The 10,235-nt window shown below is 40.6% G+C and overlaps 2 protein-coding genes across 2 annotated transcripts; one reads left to right on the top strand and one right to left on the bottom strand.

Moving 5' to 3' along the window:
- The first annotated feature begins 994 nt into the window (after nt 1-994).
- On the top strand, nt 995-5,740 carry LOC105265124 (dihydrolipoyllysine-residue acetyltransferase component 1 of pyruvate dehydrogenase complex, mitochondrial). The gene is made up of 9 exons (XM_011302490.1): nt 995-1,891; nt 2,192-2,549; nt 2,659-2,833; nt 2,944-3,450; nt 3,746-3,922; nt 3,989-4,173; nt 4,245-4,345; nt 4,967-5,142; nt 5,393-5,740. Exons 1-8 carry the CDS (start codon nt 1,732-1,734, stop codon nt 5,134-5,136), a joined length of 1,833 nt encoding a protein of 610 aa, XP_011300792.1. The 5' UTR covers nt 995-1,731; the 3' UTR covers nt 5,137-5,142; nt 5,393-5,740.
- Nucleotides 5,741-6,244: 504 nt separating this feature from the next.
- On the bottom strand, nt 6,245-9,841 carry Pak3 (p21 (RAC1) activated kinase 3). The gene has a single exon (XM_011302613.1). It carries the CDS (start codon nt 9,279-9,281, stop codon nt 7,779-7,781), a length of 1,503 nt encoding a protein of 500 aa, XP_011300915.1. The 5' UTR covers nt 9,282-9,841; the 3' UTR covers nt 6,245-7,778.
- Nucleotides 9,842-10,235: the final 394 nt, after the last annotated feature.

Below are 10,235 nucleotides of genomic sequence, written 5' to 3'. Positions count from 1 at the left end.
CTCATTCTGGCATTTATCACTCTGAATTTCCATGTGAATGCAATGCAAATGAGAATAGAAAAGGAAAAAAATGTATAATAAATTATATATAAAAAACGCTCTGGGATTTGTTTATACGTACAATCTGTTCGATTGACCACTGAAGATTCCTCGAATGAAATGATTCTTCCGATCTCCAGATTCCATCCATAAAATCCCGCCACAATGGTAGTAGACGCTCAGTTCTAGGGGTTTGAGTGACACCAGCGGCATCGTAATACTGCACCCCAAGAGAGGGAGGGCGCCACACGCAATGGGGGTGTCGTCCCATCAACCGACTCGGTAACTGCCTCACTAGCAGTCCCGCTGTCAGAGGGACCAGTCAACTGGGTGAATTTTATTTTAAAAATGTGTTACGAAATTGGTATTCACTGAAATTGAAAAATGAAAAATTTTCAAAAAAGTATCAAAGGAGCATAAAAATGGAGGAAGTATTCACTCACATTCGAAAGTTCGAAATTTTTCGAAAAAGTATCAGGGGAGCATGGAAATTGAGGAGGCATTCACTGAAATTGAAAAATTTTAAATTTTCAGAAGAGTATCAGGGAAGCATGAAAATCGAGGAGGTATTCACTGAAATTCGAAATTTCGAAATTTTTCGAAAAAGTATCAGAGGAGCATGGAAATCGAGGAGGTATTCACTGAAATTTCGAAAAGTATCAGGGGAGCATGAAAATCGAGGAGGTATTCAGTGAAATTAAAAAATTTCAAATTTTCAGAAAATAAAATCCACCCAATCGACTGTTCCCTCTGACAGCGGGACTGCTACTGAGCAGTTACCGAGTCGGCTGACGTGCAGACACCCCACCATTGGGGGCGGCCCCCACTTTCTCTTGGGGTGAGGTGACCCCACCGGCGCTGTAGTACCCCACCCCAAGAGAAAGTGGGGGCCGCACCCAATGGTGGGGTCTACCCGTCAGCTGACTCAGTGACTCACTGTCAGTCAGTGATGCCAGACGAGGGTAAGTCCCACGCGTGGGATTTTCGTGCGCATCTTTCTCGCGCACCCTGTAGGTCCCCACTACTGTGCTAGCGCAAAGGCCATGCGCCAAGCAAGGAATGCGCTAACGGCTGCGCACTAGAACGCAACCGAGGAGTGGGGACTAGAGGGACTCTTGTCTGGCATCGCTGGCCTCAGTAGTAGTCTCGCTGTCAGACGGGCCACTCGACAGCGTGAATTTTATTTTCTGCGTTACAAAATTGGTATTCACTGAAATTTTAAAATTTCATTGAGTCAATTAAATTTTTTGCCCCCATGTGACCCTTAACCGGGGTATTCACTGAAGTTGCCAAATTCAAAATTTCAGTGAATACCTCCTCGGGCTTCTCCCGATACTTTTTGGTTAAGGTTTACATGGGGGCTAAACATTTAAGTGACTACATACAATTTTCAATTTCAGTGAATATCAATTTCGTAACGCAGAAAATAACACTCACCCTGTCGACTGGTTTCTCTGACAGCGGGATTGCTACTGAGGCAGTTACCGAGTCGGTTGACGGGCAGACACCCCCATTGCGTGTGGCGCCCTCCCTCTCTTGGGGTGCAATACTACGATGCCGCTGAGATCACTGCAACCACCAGAACTGTGCCTCTACCTTAGTCAATCCTCTTTGACCATACATTTGTAGAATCAAACGACCTTACGTCACAGAGGACATTGAAAAAGGTCAATTCAAATGCCTGGATAGTATATGAAATCTTCGCGCCGAGGTCGTCCATTGAAAATGGCGCAGATGGTGAGGTGTAGAGTCGGCCTGTTATCATTGAGATCTCTAAAAAATCCAGTGTCACGTATTATTCTCCCAGAGAAATACCAGAGATTATGTTTTCACACGAGTTGGTTACTGAATGGTGAGTTAATTATCATCTTATTCCCTGTCTTATCAAAATGAATGACCTGCAGAGGTTAGACTCGTGATTGGAGCAATCACTATTTATTAATTCCTCTGTTCCCACTCTGCAAGTCGTCTGATAAATTTTCAAATCGTTCTTCGACATCTTCAATTATTTATCCCATCCCCTGAACAATACAAAACCTGCTGTTTGATAAATTGTAATCGTTATGCAACCAGGTGTCAAAATCCTCAGATCATCATGTCAGATTTATTGAAGTCAGATAGTTGCCTGCAAATTTTGTTGATGATTTTTTAGTCAAGGGGAAAGAGGTGCTGATGCCCTCTCTTTCTCCAACCATGGAGACGGGGACAATCGTCAAGTGGATGAAGAAAGAGGGTGACCCGATTCAGCCAGGAGATGCACTGGCTGACATACAGACTGATAAAGCTGTCATGACGTTTGAAATGGACGATGAGGGTACCCTTGCAAAAATTGTCGTACCTGAGGGCACCAAAGACATCAAGGTGGGAACCCTCATTGCCCTCACTGTCGAACCTGACGAGGACTGGAAGAGCGTGGAAATGCCTGGGGGCACTGCAGTATCTGCACCTACTCCGTCAGCCCCTTCTGCTGGAGCTGCTCCTGTCCAAGAGGCAGAACCACCTGCTGGACAGTATGTCGAAGATTCGTTGTTTTATTTCTTTTTGTTTTTGATTAAAATTTTGCAGGGAAATTGTGAAGTCGAACAAGTCGACCTGGACAGTTTTGTTTTTCAATTCTAGAGTGAATGTTGCAATGCCAGCATTATCTCCAACCATGACATCAGGAACGATCGTCAAGTGGTTGAAGAAGGAGGGAGATGAAATATCCCCTGGTGATGCCATCGCAGATATTCAAACAGATAAGGCGGTAATGACATTTGAGATGGACGAAGAAGCCGTTCTTGCGAAAATTCTGGTGTGTAATGCCCTCCAAACTCTTGCTCCACATTAATTTCAGAATTAACCACCACTCAAATCGTCAAAGATTCAGTATAACTTACTATAAACTACAAACGACTCCTCTAGGTTGAAGAGGGATCCCAGGTGGAGGTGGGACAGTTGATAGCAGTGACAGTAGAGAGAGGAATGGATCCAAAATCCATCGTCATCCCCACAGCCACGAAACCTTCGGCAAAACCCACAGCTTCAGCATCGAAACCTGCAGGTTCCCCTGCTGCTTCCTCTAAGGTCTCTTCTCCCTCAGCTGGTAGTCAACCACCTCCCAGTGGACAGGTGTATGGACTGGCTGTGAAACGATTACTGGAGGAGTACGGACTCAGCTCTGGATCTGTCAAGGGCACTGGCAGGCCCAATCGTCTCCTCAAAAGTGATGTGCTTTCATATATTCAACAGAATAATCTTCAGCGAGTAGAGCCAGGGGCTGCAGCAGCACCTGCGAAAGCAGGAGCTCCTAGTACTCCTTCAGCACAGCCCAGAGTCTCAGCTCCACGAAAATCAGGGCCCTCAACTTACAGAGATCTCGAAATATCGAACATCAGAGCAGTTATTGCTAAACGACTTGGAGAGTCTAAGGTAATACAATAAAATCTACATTTCTTTCATTTTTCTTTTATTTTTTTTAGCTTGAGCTCAATCATCGGCTAGTTAAATTATCAAAATGAAAGATTTCGTCTTCTTGGAGAGAGCTTGTTTTTTTTTTCTGCAATTAATGCTGATAAATTGAGATTAATCTGTGAACTCAATAGTAAAATGCTGAAATGATAAAGTCAAATTTTATTTCATTACTGAAAGATTCGTATATATTCGTAATAATAATACTTAATAATTCAGAAATTCACGAAATAAAACGAACTCTCGATTTTACCAGCGCGACATTCCTCATTCGTACGCAACAGTCGATGTGAGAATCGACAAACTCACCGAAACACGTGAATCGCTCAAATCCGAAGGCATCAAAGTCTCTGTCAACGATTTTGTCACGAAAGCTGTGGCTCATGCTCTTCTCCAATGTCCTGACATCAATAGTTTATACAAAAACGGACAGGTTAGAGCGAAAACACGTTCTCTTGGAGTGACCAATTGCAAAAATAATTATGGCTGTTGCTTTTAGACAGTGAGAATGCAGAATATCGATGTATGTGTGGCGGCCTCAACCCCCGCAGGGCTCATCACGCCAATTGTATTTAATACTGTCAGTAAAAGCTTGAGTGACATCTCCAAAGACATCAGAACACTCGTCGGTAAGGCGAGCGAGGGTACTCTAAAGCCTAATGAAATCCAGGGCGGAACTTTCACGTTAGTTTTTTATTTTTTATTTCAAGAAATTCTCATTCGAGAGCACACGCTTTAATTCATTTCCATTTTAGGATATCGAATCTAGGGATGCTTGGGATTAAAGAGTTTTCGGCTATAATAAATCCTCCACAGACTGCCATTCTCGCTGTGGGAACTGGTCGTGAAGTTCTGGGTAATAATAATAATGTTTTAATAATCCAATAATAATAATGTTTTACTATCTTGAAAGAATCCATTACAGTTCGATGGAGCTGTCATGTATTATGAATTTCTAACATGTCAACTTCGTTTTTCAATATTTACTTTATAATGGACGCAGTCCCTGATGTGTTGAATACAACAGATGTGGAGATTGGTAAGAGGAAACATTAAACTCTTTGCACTGATAAATTCATAATACATGAGTAATCGCACCTAGTTGTGGGGAGAGGCTATCGTTCCAGTATTATTGCCTTTGAATGGAAGCATTGAATTTGACAAATCCCCAATTTCCAGGCGACTCGTTTTAACTCTTTTCATTTTGACTGAGGTAGCGAATTAGTGTTGATTCCATTATTTGCTAAACTTATAGCCTCCAAGAGAATTCAATGAACGTTTAAGCACTGATTAATCTTGATTTAATCAGGGTTCAATTAGATCTTTATGAAGTTTTCCAGGGATGTATTAAAAATGATATAAAAATTCCATTTCAAAGAGATTCTCATTAAAACTCCATTCAGAAGCAATTTATTGATTTATTGTGATGCAAAAAGAAAAATTAGTCATTCTTTTTTTCATTTTTGTTCTTGGACAGACACTGCACTCAGAAGGGTATCGCTAATGAGTACGACTTTGTCGTACGACAGTCGAGCCATTGATGAGGATCAGGCTGGGGATTTCTTGGCGGTTCTCAGGTCCATTCTGGAGGATCCAGCATTGCTCACTGTGGGGAGGGGTCAACAAGCTATGAGACACCGGCGTTAGATATCAGTACGTATTTTTCAATATTCGAAACTCATTCCTCTAACACAATTACAACGATAACTCTCAAACCTATGTTTTAAAATAATGCTTCAAAATTTGAATTGAATACGTTTTTATTATCAAACTTGTTAATTCGAATTACTTTTTGCGTCACATATTATTCTTTCCTCGTTTGCTGATACATTAATTATTGAAATTGATTTTCTCGCGCAATACAAAGAAATAAACGAGTGATTTCTCAATTAAATTATTGCAGAAATTTAATTGGACTCGTGCCATACTGCCAAGTGTGATCGGACCGACGAACAAAGTGTTCATGATCCAAAGACCGAGAGAAAGAGAAAACGATCTTGAGGATTTCTCCGATAGAGCCCTTAGGCTCAGAATATTAGAATGCAAAAAAAAATCATTCAGCACACTGCATAATTCGGTAATATTAATTTGCACACTAGGGCAATATTGAATGATATCTATTTGAGCTGCTGTATAAAACAAAATTAACCGGGAAATTGATATTCCCTGGCACATGTGGGGAATAACTAACTAGAGTGGAATCATTGGCTCCGTCAATGTAATTGTAAATAAACTATTTATTGACCCACAACCTTGCCCGAATTATTTTTTCATTGTCACGACTATTGCCTCCTCCAGCCTCGGATAAATTACGAGAATTTAGAATTTCCCTGTTAAGCAATCAACAGATGTTACGTATAATTTTTTTTTTCCTCTTCCGGAGCCACCAATAGATAACATATCACTGGTCGGAATTCAAAAGCTTTTTCCACTGATACAATTATTCCTACTTGATGATAAATAAAAATTCAAACGTCGAAAGAATATTTCAATCGATAAAAATAGCTATTTCTTTCCGTTACGTTTGATGATTTTCGAATGGAAATCCGTCGCTTATCTCGATTAATTCACACGTCACAGACCATTACCGTGTGTTACACGTCATGCGACACAGCCAGTGAGGAAGAGGGCCGTATTGCATTCCAATTGAATATCTCTCCACGTTTATTCCTTCCTTCAACGACTTATTTTTAGCACCTCACTCTCTCATTCTCCAAATTGCTCCCTTGAATCTGATAACTCCTGTTTCTTATTCTTGATTTTCAAAGGAATGAATAAAGATACAGTCTAATCTCCATATAAGATACTAATTCGTAATTAGTGTCAAGTCATTCCCTCACTCTTCGTACACTCTACTTAATAGGTGCAATAAAATGAAAATTGAGCGAAAAGATTAAAGAGAATATTGCAACTTATTCAATTAAGATGAAATTGAATAGATATTGATGACAATTGGCAAATAACAGTGTATATTTCAGCCATAAAATTGCAACTTTGAATTTCCCAAATTAATCAATCAATTGCATACTGAAAATCGAATGACAAATTGCCTTGTATCTTATACAAAGACTCGACTATAATTAGTAGCAAAAGCAGAAGTCTTTTTATCATTAAAATTCCGGTATAATTCAATACAAATCGTCTCAGCAATATATACATACAATTTAAGTCGTTTCACACGTAGTTGTATTAAAATTTGAGCAGTACGATGCTCTAGGCACGAGGCTGGATAATTCAATACATTTAGTATAAAATGGATACATTTTTTTTTCATTTACAATTAGTGATGATGTCTTATTTTCCTAATTAATCACCAATTCCCTTCGAACTGTTTATCCTTCATATAAAAAATACAGCACACTTGTTGCGTTTGGTCCTTTCATCACAATTAATACTCTGACTTGATACCATTGCCCCCCTAATTTTGGAAGTCTTAATCTCGTGGGTGAGAAGTGTAATTCGTATCATTAGCAATGAGCATTAGGCCCCTCGGACAAGAGTAATCCGTCCCCGGAATGTTTAGAGTGTACAAAATTTATTCTTTGTAGATAGAATTGGAAAAGTCACTCCATTATCATAAGTACAAGACTTAATCGGTGATATGTGATCTGATATACAAATTAATCTCGTGAAAAATATGATTCTGTGAAGAGAGAGTTAAATTGCTTATAATTTTGGGCATAAAAAAAATGAGATAGTATTAATTTCATTTATATTTCTCTCGTCATTTTTTTTTCTTTGTACCCGCAATGATCTTTCTACTGTCCAACATCATTGATGACACATTATATACACTGATAAGGCTTAACGCTATTACGAATCCCATTTTTCTCTTTGCAATATGATATCTCAATAGCGAAGTAATCAAGTGAGCTAATTCCAATTTTAATTTTGTTAAACGTCGATTGATCGTAAACCTATTCATTTTGGGATTCAATATCAACTTTTTTGTTCAAAATTTCCCCAGCTATAAAAAAGTCATATAAAGCTTTCACCGTAAATCGCAAATAACTTTTTATATACTTTATTATATTATTCTTATGCCTTGGGAAAAAAATACTGAATATTTAATTCTAAAACGAATGATTATCGACTTGAAATGCCCCTCATTACGTTGCAACACTACTATTAATTTCAATTTTAATTGCCCATGTGTCTCATCACCCCAAAGACTCACCAAAACAGAGTTAATGAAAAATATTCCCGCTGAGAAACAGAACACGCTTCTTCTTGAGAACACCGTCAAAGTCTCCGAGTCTCTCCCAAAAACGCCTTTTGCCCCGTAAAATTTAAAATACTTTTTGCAACCGCGCCTGGGCGGCCTCGATGAGTCTCCTGAGGCTAGACAGCTCAGCGCATTTATCTAAAAAGGGATGTGCCAAGAGTTCATCGGCAGTGGCTCGTTCATCGACCTCAACAGCAAGACAGCGCTCAAGAAAATTCTGGAAAGTGGCACTGAGTGAGTTCCACCTGGGAATCGATGGTTTCCCAATGGCAGCGATGAGATAGAGAGCCCTGAGGGGAAGCTCCTTGAGATACGGTGGCTCTCCCTCGATCATCTCGATAGCCATGATCCCTAGGGACCAGATATCGACCTTCTTTCCGTATTGCTTTCTGGTGACAACCTCAGGCGCCATCCAGTAGGGCGTCCCCACCATCGTCTGCCTCTTCTCGTCCCCATCGATATTCGCACAGAAACCAAAATCCGTGACTTTGACAGCACCATTCATGCCCAGCAGAACATTATCGGACTTGATGTCCCTGTGGATGATGCCTTTGGAGTGTAGAAAACTGATGGCCTTGAGGACTTCTCTGCAGACAGCTGCAATCTGTGCCTCCTTCATAATTGTCTCAGTGACGACGTCTGTGAGGGGTCCACCTTCGAGCAACTCCATGACAACCCAGAGATGCTCACCCACAAGGTAAGCGTCAAGAAAATTAACCAGATTGGGATGTTGAAACTCCTTAAGAACATTGATCTCCGTAAGAATGAGATTCTTCATTGGTTGTTTGGAGAGATCGATGTCCTTGATGGCGACTTTGTCGTTGTTGATGAGATCAGTAGCTATGAAAACAACCCCTGATGCACCAGCTCCCACCTCCTTCGTTCTCTCGAACCTGCGATTTGGGTCCCCACACTGGCAAATACTCCTCAACTTCTCGTATACCTCCTCGTCACTCATTTTACTCTCCGACGAGTCCGTCTTCCTCCGGAGTACTGGACTCTCCTCCGGCGTGGCGACACTTTCCTTTATGATACTCTCGGCATCAAGTGTGTAGGAGTTCAAGTCCTCCAGGATCTCTGTCAGAGTCTTCTCGACCCGGTCCTGGGGTACCTGCTTCCTGGGGGTGGGTTTCGGTGGTTTATTCCGCTTGGGTGGCAGCTCCGGTAGTCGCTGGCTGTCCGTCGAACTCGACGTCGATCCATCTGAATCTCCAGACTGATATTTCTTCTTCGCCAGAATCTTATCAATCTCCTGGGACTCCTCCTGTATCAGATCCTCAGTTACAAGAGGCTTGAAGATCTCCTGCTGAGGCTTTCTCGTTATTGAGTAATTGTAAAACGTTATGGCATGCAGCGCCGCTGCTGGGTGTGTGTCCTGTTCATGTTTCGTTATCTGAGAGTTGAGCTGACGGAGCCACGAGTCCGGGAGACCCTCCAATTTTCCTGTTTTCGCATTTTTTATTACGTGAAAACGATGGGATACATCTGTTGGCAAACCGATCTCCCCGATACTCTGATCCGATGTTGATTTCTTCTTTGAGAAGAATTTCGATATACTCAAGCTCATCTTTCAACTGGATTCTCTTTAATTATTCCTTTTAAATAACTTATTGTATTTTCTTTGCCACTTCGGTTTTGGGAGTTTCCTCCGCGCCTCTGGAGACACTTATCGCGATTGCGGTTATCTTTCACACAAGACGTGTAATTTTTATACTCATTTTTTAAATTTATTATTACACCTGATCACATCCGTTACCACTGGAGAACATTTTTGAATGGACAACGTTTTATGGATCCGCGTTTTAGAATAAATTTTATAGGAATTGATTTTTGACGTTTCAATTGTTCTGGGATGATTGTATCGAGTGACAATGAGCTACTGGGGCGTTACATACTTGTTATATTCAGTGTCTCTAGTTTTTCAATTGGCACTCGAGTAAATACAAACGAATTCAATTATTATAGTACTCACACTGACACGCCGTACTAACAAACGTGAACTACTCTATTCTTATTTCCTTCTCTTCCTTTTTTCATTGGGCACCTTTTTTTTCTCCTTATCGGCTCAACTCGCATGGAAATGAGCACAAGACGAGCACAAAGTGATACTGAAACACACGGCCAACGCCATAGCGCTGTCTCGATACTCGATTCTCGATAATCTCGATATTTTTTCAAGTGGACAGGAAAATAATACATCTGGGTGTTGCCATCTTATGGAATAATTGTGAAGCTGGAAGGAAATCACGCTTTTTTAGGGTTTTAATTAATTAAACGGTTGGAAAGATAAAAATTTTGACGTTTAATGGGAGAATCGAGGTTCGGTGATTGCCAGAGTCATTTTTTGATTTTTAATTTGAAAGGCGATTTTATTTGACCGGCAGACGGATATTTATCATCGGTTATCGAGCGAGTTAGGAATCGTTTTTAGAGCCGGTTTGAAAAGTCGATCGGCTGGATATTTTATAATGGTTTTTAGTTTTCTTTTTTCTTTCTCAGCAATTGCAATTTGAAATTTCTG

Source organism: Fopius arisanus, unplaced genomic scaffold (genome assembly GCF_000806365.1).
Source record: "Fopius arisanus strain USDA-PBARC FA_bdor unplaced genomic scaffold, ASM80636v1 scaffold00001, whole genome shotgun sequence".
NCBI lineage: Eukaryota > Metazoa > Arthropoda > Insecta > Hymenoptera > Braconidae > Fopius > Fopius arisanus.
The sequence above is the reverse complement of the archived record's forward strand: the minus strand, read 5'-3'. Positions and strand labels throughout refer to the sequence as shown.

What these genes read in the sequence shown, in the direction of transcription:
- Pak3 (XM_011302613.1), bottom strand. Translation starts at nt 9,281, where the DNA reads ATGAGCTTGAGTATATCGAAATTCTTCTCAAAGAAGAAATCAACATCG.
- LOC105265124 (XM_011302490.1), top strand. Translation starts at nt 1,732, where the DNA reads ATGAAATCTTCGCGCCGAGGTCGTCCATTGAAAATGGCGCAGATGGTG. An exon ending in GCAGAACCACCTGCTGGACA is followed by an intron (nt 2,550 to 2,658) that starts GTATGTCGAAGA and finishes TTTCAATTCTAG; the next exon opens with AGTGAATGTTGCAATGCCAG. An exon ending in AACGACTTGGAGAGTCTAAG is followed by an intron (nt 3,451 to 3,745) that starts GTAATACAATAA and finishes CGATTTTACCAG; the next exon opens with CGCGACATTCCTCATTCGTA.